We start from the raw sequence: 14,766 nt of genomic DNA, 5'->3' as shown, positions 1-14,766 counted from the left end.
AATTAAAGCAAAAGACATTGGAAAAAAGGAAGTGAACAGCTGTCAAATTCTTCACAGGACAGTTCAAGTAATATCTGAAGTGTCCCCTGGATTTCAGTAGACTACTTCTTTGTGCAATTTATTCTTTTCCCTGCCTTTGATCCTCATACTTGTTTGTAACTTCCCATAATTAAATAACATTTGATAAATACATAAAAATTCAGTTGAACCTACTTGTTCCTAATAAATTCTCCTTCCCTTAATCACTGATGCTGTCATTTAGCTATGACTGCACAGAAATTCCTGTTAAAATTTGCCAGCGACATCCTTTTTCTCCCCCACCAGTCACATTTTAAGTGCCAACTTCCATGACCTTTCCTCAGTCATTATGCTCTCTGACTGCTACAAAATCACAGTATTAAGTCCCTCTTTTTACATTCTCCATTGGCTATTTCACCGTGGAGTTGGTTTTCCTCTTAGTTCTATGAAGATACTTTTTCAGTCTCCTGGAGTAAGTCCTTATTCTTTTTAAGCTCTTTAAATAAAATTTACCCACCCCTCTCAAGATTTGATCCTTAGTTCTCTGTGAAATTCACATTTCCATCGCAGGCATTCTCATAACTAACGTGAAGAGGACCTCCAAACATAATCCTGAACTAGATTTTCCACTGCAGAGCTACATATAGAAGTCTCATCAAATTCAACACACCCCAATTTAAACCTGCTTCCTCTATATCCCTACCTCCCCCAAACAGTCTCCCATATTCCTGCCCTATCAGTGATGCCTCCTTGCCCTCTTTCACTCTCCATACACAACCAGCTCTTAACCTGAAGTGTGGGTTCTATCTCTCTGGTCCTCATTTTCACATCTTCCCTCCGACATGCAGAACAATTTCAACAGAGGCGATATAGACATGATATAGAATTACAATGGCTTATTTCCCAACATAAATAATAACAGCAATCAACAGTTATCCAGTTTGCACTGTGTGCACTATTCTAAGCACGTTTACATGTATTTTCTTTTTCCTGTTTCCCTTCTATGAATTTAGAAGACGAAGATGATTTATTCCCTTTCAAATGGGTCACACATATATTTAGGGATATCTTTGTTTTGTACATCAATCTGAATTATGTAACCAGTTTCTGGATGATAAAACACTAAGCATGATGTAGTAAAGGTTAGCTCATTTTGAACCAAAACTCTATTAACAGGCACTTACAAATGTCTGAAAAATAACTACAATTATGATAACGATAACCCAAAGCACATTTAAATCCTGAAATATCTTCCGAGTTATCAGTAAAAGGTTAAAATCATGCTTGATAAAACCATGGTGCTCACACATTCTCATTCTTTTGAAGAGTGGTAATCTTTGAGTGTATACTTATGTGACCGCTGTACAGAACACTTAGTCTCTTTCAGCAGAATGAGACTGCTGTTCTTTTCCAGGTCTTTAAATGCTGCTAACCCCCAAGGATTAGTTCTTAGTCCTTTACTCTTTAGAACCCACATGCACACACCAATTACCCCATCCTGATAAATAAGCAGAGAGCCAACTACACTTACTTCAAAAATCCAATTTTTGCAGAAACCTGTAAATCAGCAGAACAGTTTTCATGGGCACAAAATCTTGCAAAGTTTATCTGGAAATAAAATATGACAGTATTTTTTTATCTTAGTTCAAATCAGTAGGTATATTTCTATGTTTTTTAAAGGATAAAATATCTACGATACATGAAAAAATAAAATTAATATAGCAAATTGATAACTCCTTTCTACCTTTTGAAGAGTTCAATTTGAGTATTAGTAGGTTCAGATGACAATTCCAGGGCTAAAGGAACCACGTTCTTTCAATAGGTAAATTTAAAGCCTGAGTTTGTTAAGTGAAAGAAATAATTTCTTTCTTTCATAATAGTTGTATAAAAAGAAGTTTAATCAGACTGTGGTAGTAACCTCTGAAAGTGTTTAGAACCTGTGCTGCCAAGATTTTCTTCGTTGAGTCCCTCTCGATTTTCTGGTGCTGCCGTTTGATCCTGCTTATTATGCATACGCATGACAATTTTCACAGATGGCAGAACAGTGATTTTATACTTGTTGAAAATAATAAAATGTAGAAATTTAGAAATTTTACTTTGAGGATACAGTGAATAAAAATAAATGATAGTTTATCAACAGGTTCCAGAATTTATTTAATTCTGAGCATTTTAATAGGACCCAGAGATACTGTAAGGTACACAGGAAGCCCTGAGGTATAAGCTGGACAAAGGAAAAATAGAGAGATATAAAAAGAAAGGCAGCTGAGAGGAACAGGTGAGAGAAGAAGAGATGCAGAAAAGAAAGAAATCTAGAAAGTCAGAGAAGGAGGCAGACACATGAAATGTGAAGTGGGTACAGCGTTGTCAAATGGCACGTCAGACCAGAGACTGCCTATACCAGCGGGAGCAGAGGGAAAGTGTAAATCGTTCTCTAGATAATTAATATAATTTTTTCTACTTCTCTTATTCGTAAAGCAGGTTGTTTGAAGAATCAAAATGTAGCTCATTTGTAGCTCATTCTAATATAACTACAAATTGCTAAGGTTTGGGCTTATGTACTTACAATATTGAGATGTTCATTATTAAACACATTTAAAAGTAGTTGATATTGAAAACTGAAGTTCAACAGAAGAGTGAAAAAACCTGACTTCCATAAATATTTTCATACAAGGCTATAGAGAGACTTTGCTCTTAATTTATTATCTTCATTTGATCTAGTATTGTAGACCAGACACTGCTGATTGTAAGCTCAAATATCTTAAAACGACTTAGGGGCAATTTTATCTGGACAGGATATTAACTAGACCTTTAAATGTCCCTTTCATCTTTTGCATTCTGTGTGCCATTACTGAAGGTTTTAATGAATGCTTTAACCATGGCCCCAAACATCCTGTTGACTCTGTCTTTGTGTTGTTGGACAGTAAAAGTCTGAACAACTGGACTCCTGGGAATAAACACACAGTGAGTGAAACTGATATATTTTGGGATACATTTTATTGTATTTATTTTAAATGTTTTTTAAACATCTTTATGGGAGTATAATTGCTTTACAATGGTGTGTTAGTCTGTGCTTTATAACAAAGTGAATCAGCTATACATATACATATATCCCCATATCTCCTCCCTCCTGTGTCTCCCTCCCACCCTCCCTATCCCACCCCTCTAGGTGGTCACAAAGCACCAAGCTGATCTCCCTGTGCTATGTGGCTGCTTCCCACTAGCTATCTATTTTACATTTGGTAGTTGTATATAAGTCCACGCCACTCTCTCACTTCATCCCAGCTTACCCTTCTCCTTCCCTGTATCCTCAAGCCCATTCTCTACGCCTGCGTCTTTATTTCTGCCCTGCCCCTAGGTTCTTCATAACCTTTTTTTTTAGATTCCATATGTATGTGTTAGCATATGGTATTTGTTTTTCTCTTTCTGAATTACTTCTCTCTATATGACAGACTCTAGGTCCATTCACCTCACCACAAATAACTCAATTTCGTTTCTTTTTATGGCTGAGTAATATTCCATTGTATATATATGTCACATCCTCTTTATCCATTCATCTGTCGTTGGACACTTAGGTTGCTTCCATGTCCTGGCTATTGTAAATAGAGCTGCAATGAACATTTTGGTACATGACTCTTTTTGAATTATGGTTTTCTCAGGGTATATGCCCAGTAGTGGGATTGCTGAGTCGTATGGTAGTTCTATTTTTAGTTTTTTAAGGAACCTCCATACTGTTCTCCATAGTGGCTGTATTAATTTACATTCCCACCAACAGTGCAAGAGGGTTCCCTTTTCTCCAAACCCTCTCCAGCATTTGTTGTTTGTAGATTTTTTTGATGATGGCCATTCTGACTGGTGTGAGGTGATACCTGATTGTAGTTTTGATTTGAATTTCTCTAATGATTAGTGATGTTGAGCATTTTTTCATGTGTTTGTTGGCAATCCATATATCTTCTTTGGAGAAATGTCTATTTAGGTCTTCTGCCCATTCTTGGATTGGGTTGTTTCCTTTTTTGATATTGAGCTGCATGAGTTGCTTGTAAATTTTGGAGATTAATCCTTTGTCAGTTTCTTCATTTGCAAATATTTTCTCCCATACTGAGGGCTGTGTTTTCGCCTTGCTTATGGTTTCCTTTGCTGTGCAAAAGCTTTTAAGTTTCATTAGGTCCCATTTGTTTATTTTTGTTTTTATTTCCATTTCTCTAGGAGGTGGGTCAAAAAGGATCTTGCTGTGATTTATGTCATAGAGTGTTCTGCCTATGTTTTCCTCTAAGAGTTTGATAGTGTCTGGTCTTACATTTAGGTCTTTAATCCATTTTGAGTTTATTTTTGTGTATGGTGTTAGGGAGTGTTCTAATTTCATTCTTTTACATGTAGCTATCCAGTCTTCCCAGCACCACTTATTGAAGAGGCTGTCTTTTCTCCACTGTATATTCTTGCCTCTTTTATCAAAAATAAGGTGACCATATGTGCATGGGTTTATCTTTGGGCTTTCTATCCTGTTCCATTGATCTATACTTCTGTTTTTGTGCCAGTACCATACTGTCTTGATTGCTGTAGCTTTGTAGTATAGTCTGAAGTCTGGGAGCCTGATTCCTCCAGCTCCGTTTTTCTTTCTCAAGATTGCTTTGGCTAATCAGAGTCTTTTGTGTTTGCATACAAATTGTGAAATTTTTTGTTCTAGTTCTGTGAAAAATGCCATTGGTAGTTTGATAGGGATTGCATTGAATCTGTAGATTGCTTTGGGTAGTAGAGTCACTTTCACAATGTTGATTCTTCCAGTCCAAGAACATGGTATATCTCTCCATCTGTTTGTATCATCTTTAATTTCTTTCATCAGTGTCTTATAATTTTCTGCATACAGGTCTTTTGTCTCCTTAGGTAGGTTTATTCCTAGGTATTTTATTCTTTTGTTGCAATGGTAAATGGGAGTGTTTCCTTAATTTCTTTTTCAGATTTTTCATCATTAGTGTACAGGAATGCAAGAGATTTCTGTGCATTAATTTTGTATCCTGCTAGTTTACCAAATTCATTGATTAGCTCTAGTAGTTTTGGTAGCATCTTTAGGATTCTCTATGTATAGTATCATGTCATCTGCAAACAGTGACAGTTTTACATCTTCTTTTCTGATTTGGATTCCTTTAATTTCTTTTTCTTCTCTGATTGCTGTGGCTAAAACTTCCAAAACTATGTTGAATAACAGTGGTGAGAGTGGGCAACCTTGTCTTGTTCCTGATCTTAGAGGAAATGCTTTCAGTTTTTCACCATTGAGAATGACGTTGGCTGTGGGTTTGTCATATATGGCCTTTATTATGTTGAGGTAAGTTCTTTCTATGCCTACTTTCTGGAGGGTTTTTATCTTAAATGTGTGCTGAATTTTGTCAAAAGCTTTTTCTGCATCTACTGAGATGATCGTATGGTTTTTCTCCTTCAGTTTGTTAATATGGTGTATCACATTGATTGATTTGCATATATTGAAGAATCCTTGCATTCCTGGGATAAACCCCACTTGATCATGGTGTATGATCCTTTTAATGTGCCGTTGGATTCTGTTTGCTAGTATTTTGTCGAGGTTTTTTGCATCTATGTTCATCAGTGATATTGGCCCGTAGTTTTCCTTCTCTGTGACATCTTTGTCTGGTTTTGGTATCAGGGTGGCCTCATAGAATGAGTTTGGGAGTGTTCCTTCCTCTGCTATATTTTGGAAGAGTTTGAGAAGTATAGGTGTTAGCTCTTCTATAAATATTTGATAGAATTTGCCTGTGAAGCCGTCTGGTCCTGGGCTTTTGTTTGTTAGAAGATTTTTAATCACAGTTTCAATTTCACTGCTTGTGATTGGTCTGTTTGTATTTTCTATTTCTTCCTGGGTCAGTCTCGGAAGGTTCTGCTTTTCTAAGAATTTGTCCACTTCTTCCAGGTTGTCCATTTTATTGGCATATAGTTGCTTGTAGTAATCTCTCATGATCCTTTGTATTTCTGCAGTCTCAGTTGTTACTTCTCCTTTTTCATTTCTAATTCTATTAATCTGAGTCTTCTCCCTTTTTTTCTTGATGAGTCTGGCTAATGGTTTATCAATTTTGCTTATGTTGTCAAAGAACCAGCTTTTAGTTTTACTGATCTTTGTTATTGTTTCCTTCATTTCTTTTTCATTCATTTCTGATCTCATCTTTATGATATCTTTCCTTCTGCTAACTTTGGGTTTTTTTGTTCTTCTTTCTCTAATTGCTTTAGGTGTAAGGTTAGGTTGTTTATTTGAGATGTTTCTTGTTTCTTGAGGTAGGATTTTGTATTGCTATACACTCCCCTCTTAGAATTGCTTTTGCTGCATCCCATAGGTTTTGGGTCTTCGTGTCATTTTCATTGGCATTTGTTTCTAGGTATTTTTTGATTTCCTCTTTGATTTCTTCAGTGACCTCTTGATTATTAAGTAGTGTATTGTTTAGCCTCCATGTGTTTGTAATTTTTACAGATTTTTTCCTGTAATTGGTATCTAGTCTCATAGTGTTGTGGTCAGAAAAGATACTTGATACGATTTCAATTTTCTTAAATTTACCAAGGCTTGATTTGTGACCCAAGATATGATCTATCCTGGAGAATGTTCCACGAGCACTTGAGAAGAAAGTGTATTCTGTTGTTTTTGGATGGAATGTCCTATAACTATCAATTAAGTCCATCTTGTTTAATGTATCATTTAAAGCTTGTGTTTTCTTATTTATTTTCATTTTGGATGATCTGTCCATTGGTGAAAGTGGGGTGTTAAAGTCCCCTACTATGATTGTGTTACTGTCGATTTCCCCTTTTATGGCTGTTAGTATTTGCCTTATGTATTGAGGTGCTCCTATGTTGGGTGCATAAATATTTACAATTGTTATATCTTCTTCTTGGATTGATCCCTTGATCATTGTGTAGTGTCCTTCTTTGTCTCTTGTAATAGTCTTTATTTTAAAGTCTATTTTGCCTGATATGAGAATTGCTACTCCAGCTTTCTTTTGATTTCCATTTGCATGGAGTATCTTTTTCCATCCCCTCACTTTCAGTCTGTATGTGTCCTTGTATGTGAGGTGGGTCTCTTGTAGACAGCCTATATACGGGGCTTTTTTTTGTATCTATTCGGCCAGTCTCTGTCTTTTGGTTGGAGCATTTAATCCATTTACATTTAAGGTAATTATTGATATGTATGTTCCTATTACCATTTTCTTAATTGTTTTGGGTTTGTTATTGTAGGTCTTTTCCTTCTGTTGTATTTCCTGCCTAGAGAAGTCCCTTTAGCATTTGTTGTAAAGCTGGTTTGGTGGTGCTGAATTCTCTTAGCCTTTGCTTGTCTGTAAAGTTTTTAATTTCTCCATCGAATCTAAATGAGATCCTTGCTGGGTAGAGTAATCTTGGTTGTAGGTTTTTCCCTTTCATCACTTTAGGGATACATTTTAAAAAGCAGTTCACTGGTTAGAATGCAGGATCCATCTCAAAATGCACACACATTTAAGTTAAAAAGAGAAACTGTTGTGTAATATAAATACATGTTTATAAATGAGTAAAATCTGACAAGACATGAGTGAATCTGTAGGTAGGGTGAGTGAGAGGGAGACAAACTGAAAAAGAAGGAGACAGAAAATGAGAAAGATAAGCTGAACACACATGACAATGCTGAATAACTCATGAATGCAACTCACTTCCATTAGGAGTGCTCTCTGGAAATATATTTTCTTCACTGGCAAGGCATCGAGGAGAGAAAATTAACATTTTATGTATATGGGAAACCACTGTTATGACTAAATGCATATTTAAAAGTATTCAGTTCAATATCCTAAAGGGAATATAAAAAATAAAGAAAAATGGAAAACAAGACATACCATAAATCTTTTTTATAAAAAAATTCATTAAAATATAAAAAAAATTCAGAGAGAGTTCATTTCCTCAGAACTATGTACTATTTCAAAAAAATTTCATCAGTTATATGTCACATGATGTTTCAAATAAAGGAAAAAATTCCTACTGTTTTTGCAATGATGTCTTTTTCTTTCTTCTGCTGAAGAATTGGCTGAAGTGGTGGGAATTCCTCTGTACTTCGTTTACTGATGACATGATGCCCCAGGTGGTAAGCGGCTTCAATCTGAATTGGGGTGAGGATGTCCCGTACATCTTTCTAAAGAAATTGAAAACCACATGAATTAATAACAAAAATAAGCATCTAAATAAAAAAAATATATAAAGTCCCTCCTTTCCTGCATAAGGTCAAACACAATATATAGAAGTCAAAGAAAATCCTTTCCTTTTAAGCTAAATTGTTAAAAAATTGAACTATTTTCACACATTACAAAAGCAATCACATTTATTAGGAAAAAGACAAAAGGTATTAAAAATGAAAAAACATAACTATCCAATAATAGTTATGGAGGTCTACATTTTGGCATATTTTCTTCAATGCTATTTTCTATGCATACAATTTTCTTATTAGCTGTTACAGTTTTTCTACATTTATTGTGCTTTTACACTTTACAAAGAAAGAGTTCCTGGAATTATTTATCAATGATACAGGAATTGTAACCCATTTGGAATCCATTCTGCTCTGTATGACACTCTTTTAAGTTTAATATCTTACTAATTTTTTACATAGCATTTATCATTCTTAATCTTCTTTATATGTAGTCAAAAAGTCTTTGAGTAATTAGATTTTTAAAATTTATTGTCTTCTGTCCCCCAAGAAACGACTCTTGAGTTTATTACACTGGTTGTCAATTCATATATTTTAATCTTTATTTCTACATGCAGGCATTATTTTTCTCTCTTTTAAAAACATTTTCCCATGAACTTAAAATTTATTTCATCTTTTCATTCGATTATTCAATAGCCCCCGCATTAAATGGGAATATACAACATTACTATCAAAATTATTTGCTAACATAAACATGCACAAACACTAAAATAACTGACAAGAAAATAACTTTGAAATAGTTTGGCATTCAATTAAGGAAACACTTCCTTAAATAGTAAAGGTGTTCTAGAATCACAAGTCTGTGAAAAAAAAAAATATGGAAGTCAAGTAAGATTAAAAAAACATGGCATCTCTTAGAAAGTGCTTCTCAGAGCAGCCCTGCCTAGACAGATAAGAGATTTTCAAAATATACTGAACAAAGCAGACTCATTTATTTCTCTCCCTATCTAAGAGGATGGGCAAATAAGATTCCACTATAAAGTAATCCATGAGAATTTATAACAGAATTCAGTTGACAATTTAAACTGCATGAAATAAGACATGTTGATGGCAAATCTATATAGAACAAGTAGCTTATGCACACCAAAAGTTAAAAGTAGATATTATCTCAGGATTTGAGAGAGAAGCTCACAATCAGCAGATATAGTCCACCTACACAGGAACTATGCAGTTTTTTTCTTTCTTTTTTTTTTTTTTGGTATTATAATTGTTACTATACACAGAAGATATTCAAAGGATTGGTCACACACTTGGTCTTTCACACTAACAATTTAAATGTAAAGCTTGGCTTGACTCTACTTTTCATATGCCCGTTTCAAGCTACATTTCTTTTCATTTTAAAAAAATAGATTCATCAAAGTCCCACTAAAGAAACTCAAATGTTTTCATTGGGACTAGACATATTGATTTTAACCATAATTGAGTTTTATATTTATGAGGTTTATATTTACACTTAGTGAGTTCCTTAGTAGATCCATGACACTGTAATTGACAGACCTCCTATTGAATAATGTCAGTGGAATTCTATTTATCTAGACAATTCAGAGTTGGAATATAGCTTAAACATTTCTGCCTAAAAGCAGATTTCCAAAGCTCATAAATTAACAATCCCTACTGAATAGAAAAAAATACCTATCATACAGATTACTGCTATGCTATTTATGCCTATAGTAACTTTTGATAAAAATTTCACATTCACATAAGACTACACCTATTCTATGTTTTTTATGTAATTATAAAAAAGGATGTAATTGTTTCTTCTCATCATTTACAATATTATATATAAATTATATAAATATAAATATATATATATTCATAAATTGGTTAAAAGCAAGTGGTCTGAAGGTAGAGTACAGGGGTTCAAACCTCCGGTCCTTCACTTGTTATCTATATGTAACCTTGGGCAATTTACATAATCTGTCTATGGAACAATTACTTCATCTGAAAATGGTTGGTAATAATGATAATGAAAATGATGATTATGACACCTATACCTTATTGTGAGGATTCAATGACATAACATATGTAAAACACTTAGTACAATGCCTGGTACGTATTAAGGTCTCAATAGATGTTAAATATTATAATTATTATGTGTATATTACTGCAAAATGTAGCTATATAAGCCAACCAAGGAATTACAGAATTTCAATTTCTTATAATAAATTCTGGTGACTATTTGGAAGGAATAAGAAAAAAGAAAATTAGTCTATTGCCAACCAGTGAACACTAAATAGAAAATGAGCTATGTTTTCTACTAATAAAACTATTAGACTTGTATTAATTAAGTGGTACCTGGAAGATGTGTAGCATGACTCAGAGTACTCAAGATCTCTCAGGGCTTTTCCATTCTCACACATGGAGATGTTTTTATTAGATTACTTGGTAAGTGATCATCTCAACTCGAAACCTTGACCATATAGGAATGCTGCAAATCAAGGTCCAAATCCCAAGTTATCAACTTGTGAAAATGGAACAGCTTGAAGCCCTGAGTATTACAATAGCAAACTTGATTAAATTATTCCCTAGGTGTAGGAGCTAGACAGCCACTGACTGTCCCTCCACATGTCCACTGCTTTAATTCTTCTCAACAAGCTTGCTTTGACCACATCACATGTTATCTAATTCATACTAATTTTCCACAAGGTCTTCTCTACATCTGGTGTATATTACTTTCATTATCCTAATTAGCTATTAATTATGCCTTTCTCACAATATATAAAATGTACGTGCACTCTTGCAAGAACTGTATTTGACAGATATTCACACTTACTTAACCTTAACAGCTCCATCTAAGGACAAAAACTATAATATCAAAAATTCTTAAAGTGACTAATTAATATACAGGAGGAAAAAGTAGATTTGCTTAAAATTTTTAATTTGGATGGGCATGTGCTATCTATATTAAAAATAATGAAGATTCCATGCCACATTTTTATGGACAATTACATAAAACAGGGCACCCACAGCATGCAAACTAGCACATGCCTGAAATTACACAAAGTCTGCCTTCTTGTCTGACTTTCACAGAAATTTTTATTATGGCCAACTTGAGAACTGAGCTGTAGGCCCACGTCATCCTATTGTGTTTATGTAGTGAGGGAATTTATTTAAAGGGTGGAGCCAGAAATATTTATAAAATATTACTTAATGAACAATGATGTTGAGGTATAAATAAACATGTGAAAATATCTATTCATGGGTCTACTCTGTAGAAGGCAGGATCTAGGGATACAAAACTGAAAGCCGGTGCCTACATTACACTTTAAAAGCCATAAATCCACACATGTGGTGGAGGGATGAGCATTCTGATACATGCAGACACAAGTACAGAAGAGGGAGGGCCACCAAACCTACACTCGAAAGGGTGTGGGAAAATTCTTACATAGAAGAATTTTAAGCAAGGAATGTGATCAGATTTGTGTTTTTGAAATGCCTCTCTGGTGCCAATGTGGGGAATGGGTTGGGGTGGGAGAAGGTAAGACTGAGGCATAGACTGGAATCTGAGCCAGCAAGGCCCCATGTAATTATAACCACTTTATCTAGTAAGTATGTTTCAGAGGGTGAACTGTCAAACATCTGGGACTACAACTTCCTGAGAAAAGACAACACCCCCAAGACAGGTGCCCTCACCACTACACGAATAGAACATTACAGATTTTCCCTCACAGAATTCTTTAAAAAGCTCTGAGAACACATCATCTATAAATTTATTAAATATTGATTGATTGGGGGCCTTATGTAATGAGTTGTGCTAGCTCTAAGAAGAATACAAACATGGAAAAGATAATATCCTGTCTTCAAAGACCTTGTAATCTAACAAAGAATTAATATATGTTGGAATAATCAATCGTCTTCTAGGATACCATAATATCAGTATAGTTATATAGTTTGTCTGCATTTAGATTTTCAGCAGAAATGCATGCATATATGGATTGGTCCACAGTGGTTAAAATATAACTACTTCGGAGCAAATGGTACTTCATTAAACTATGTGTTTGTATAGCTTAAAAATATAAGCAAATAAAATACAAATACATATATTTAGTAATCAAATACACGTTCATTTATTGAAGTTATTACTGAAAATGATGGGTTTTATAAGTCACCTAAAGACTTAGATAACAAAATAAAATTCCTTTATTTCAGAAATCCAAAATCCAGAATTTAGAGAAACCAAAGGAAAGAAAGAATAAACTAATCTACTAAATACATAGGCAGGTTGATTCCATGATTATTGTACAACATACTAAGGCCACTGAACTCACTGGATCTCAGATACCAGTAGAGACAGGCATTCCTGTTCCAATGACTAAGCTAAATATTTCTAGATTTTATGGAATGCTGTAGACAGGAAGGGAATATTTGTTTTCTTCTCAAACATCAGAGAGTATTTTGACGCAGAGATTCCATCAAGATCAATCAAGAAATATCTCTAAAAACCTGAAGGTAAGTCTCACTACCATGGCTGCTCCAACATTTCTAAAAATTGTTGCCAATTGTTGAATGGATTTCTCTAAATCAAAACAGCCTCAAAATTATCCTTTGTCCTAAAATCTTGTCCTAAGAAATCTGTAAGACCTAATCAAGTTGTACCTTTGAAGATAACAAAGATTCATTTTCATATGCTTACATGGATGGGGAAACATTTTCATTAAGGGAAAAGCGAGGTCCAATAGAACAGAATTTCAATAGATAAAACACTATAAGGCATAAAAAATTAACCATTTGCCTTCTATCATAGAAACCTTTTATTAACTCCCAACTCTGAATTCTAGATTCTCTTTTCATAACATCTAATAATTTTAAGGCTCTAACAGTAAAAATTAAAGCTTGGCATAATTATAAACAACCAAAAAATGGAGTTCTATAAGGAAAAAAATAATTTCTGCCTTCTTATTTTCTGAGGAATACATTTTGACCATTCACATAAAACAATCTTATGTAATACCTGTTTTAATTATGAGTGGATGAAGTAGACTTGAGAAAACTGATGTGCTTACCAACCAATGACCATATAGTCTCAGAAAAATAACATACCAGCAAATGTATATGCTAGTGATGTGATACTTATTAGATTGCTAACAATGTCTCTTATATTCCAAGAAGATCCAATACATGACACTAGAGAATGAGTGATTAAAAGAGAAGGACTTAATAAAAGCCAAGTTTTATGAGAAGATTTGGATTTTCTAAAATAGCCAAATTCTCTACTATCAAAGACTGTGATGGGTTTTTTAAATATAAGTAGGTTTAAAGACTTTCATTTATGTGAGATCATCAAGGGATTGTGAGCAAGAATAGAAATAAAATTCAATTCTTTTCCTCACCTTCAGGTTCCCAGTGGCTCTAACATGTTGTCATACTGATGAAATCTTTCTGGCTCATTCTCTTTAACACTCAAGTCCAACAATGTGCTGCTCCCACTGGGACCTCCAATTCAACTTTGTTCCCCTGTCCCTCACACACCCTCTTGCTGTCCTCTCTCCTCTCCTTACCCTGCTTAATCTTCATGGCTAAAAATATAACCACTCCCTTGCATACTCCTCCACTCTCTCGTGCGTTCCTTCTTTGCTTCACTCTATTGGCAGACCACAACCATGGTTGATTGTAACTCTTCATCTACTCCCAGCTGTAAGGTTGAACATGACTGGAAAAAACCACCACCATACTGACTCGTCTCACTTTCTGATGCAACTTAGAGCCTAACTCCATCTCAGGACCATACTGTACTTTCTCACTCTCCCACTCTCCTAGAAGACTACTTCACATCTTCTTCCCGAACTCTAAACACCACTTCTCCCATTTCAATGGAAGCTAATGCTTTTGCTTCTTACTTCGCTGATAATATTAAAGAAATCAGAAGAGAACTTCCAGTCCTCTCAACCACATCTGCCCAGCATCTGCAAGCACATAAACAAATGAACTATGCATGTGCCCATCTAGAATCAATCCTTTCATTTGTACAATTAATCTCACCCTTTTTGCCCCCTTTGCGCCAACGATTCTTTCCTCTTATCTATCTCATTTACTCTATTGGAACACACCATCAGCATAAAAGCATGCTATTCCTCCCATCTTAAAAGAAAAAAAAAAGTCTCTTCACTTCTCTTGTCAGCTACTGACTCCCCACCCCTTTTCTTTAGCTCCCCTTGGAGCAAAAATCTGTGAAAGAATAAGCTACACTCCGTCTCCAATTCCTCTCCTCCTTTTCCTCCACTATTCCTCTGAACTGCTGTTGTCATGATCACCAATAGCTTCTACATTGCTAAACCCAATGGTGAGTTCTTAGCCCTCATCTTCTTCAACTAAGAGGAAAGCACTGAAAACACTGTCATGCCTTTCTCCTTTCCCTGCTTTATTCACTTCACTTCCGGGATGCCACAAGCTCCTGTTTTTCTTCCTGACTGATTAGTCCTTCTCATCTCCTTTGTAAGCCTTCTCTTCTCTCTAACCACTTCATGTTGTAGGGTCCAGAGTGCAGACCTTAGCTCTTTTCTCCTCCTGTGATGACCTCAACCACCTCATATGACTTTCAA

General features: G+C 34.9%; 1 protein-coding gene across 2 annotated transcripts in view; it reads right to left on the bottom strand.

Annotated features, from left to right (window-relative positions):
- ITGA4 (integrin subunit alpha 4) overlaps positions 1-14,766 on the bottom strand; it is an 80,220-nt gene that overhangs the window by 23,309 nt on the left and 42,145 nt on the right. For both annotated transcript variants that reach the window (XM_059928265.1, XM_059928266.1), the window contains 2 exons: positions 8,009-8,158; positions 1,550-1,626 (listed from right to left, as the gene is read on the bottom strand). In XM_059928265.1, coding sequence (XP_059784248.1) covers positions 1,550-1,626; positions 8,009-8,158 — 227 coding nt within the window. The remainder of the gene's footprint in view (positions 1-1,549; positions 1,627-8,008; positions 8,159-14,766) is intronic.

Source organism: Balaenoptera ricei, chromosome 7, assembly GCF_028023285.1.
Source record: "Balaenoptera ricei isolate mBalRic1 chromosome 7, mBalRic1.hap2, whole genome shotgun sequence".
In the NCBI taxonomy this organism is placed as follows: domain Eukaryota; kingdom Metazoa; phylum Chordata; class Mammalia; order Artiodactyla; family Balaenopteridae; genus Balaenoptera; species Balaenoptera ricei.
This window is presented reverse-complemented; position numbering and strand designations above follow the sequence as displayed.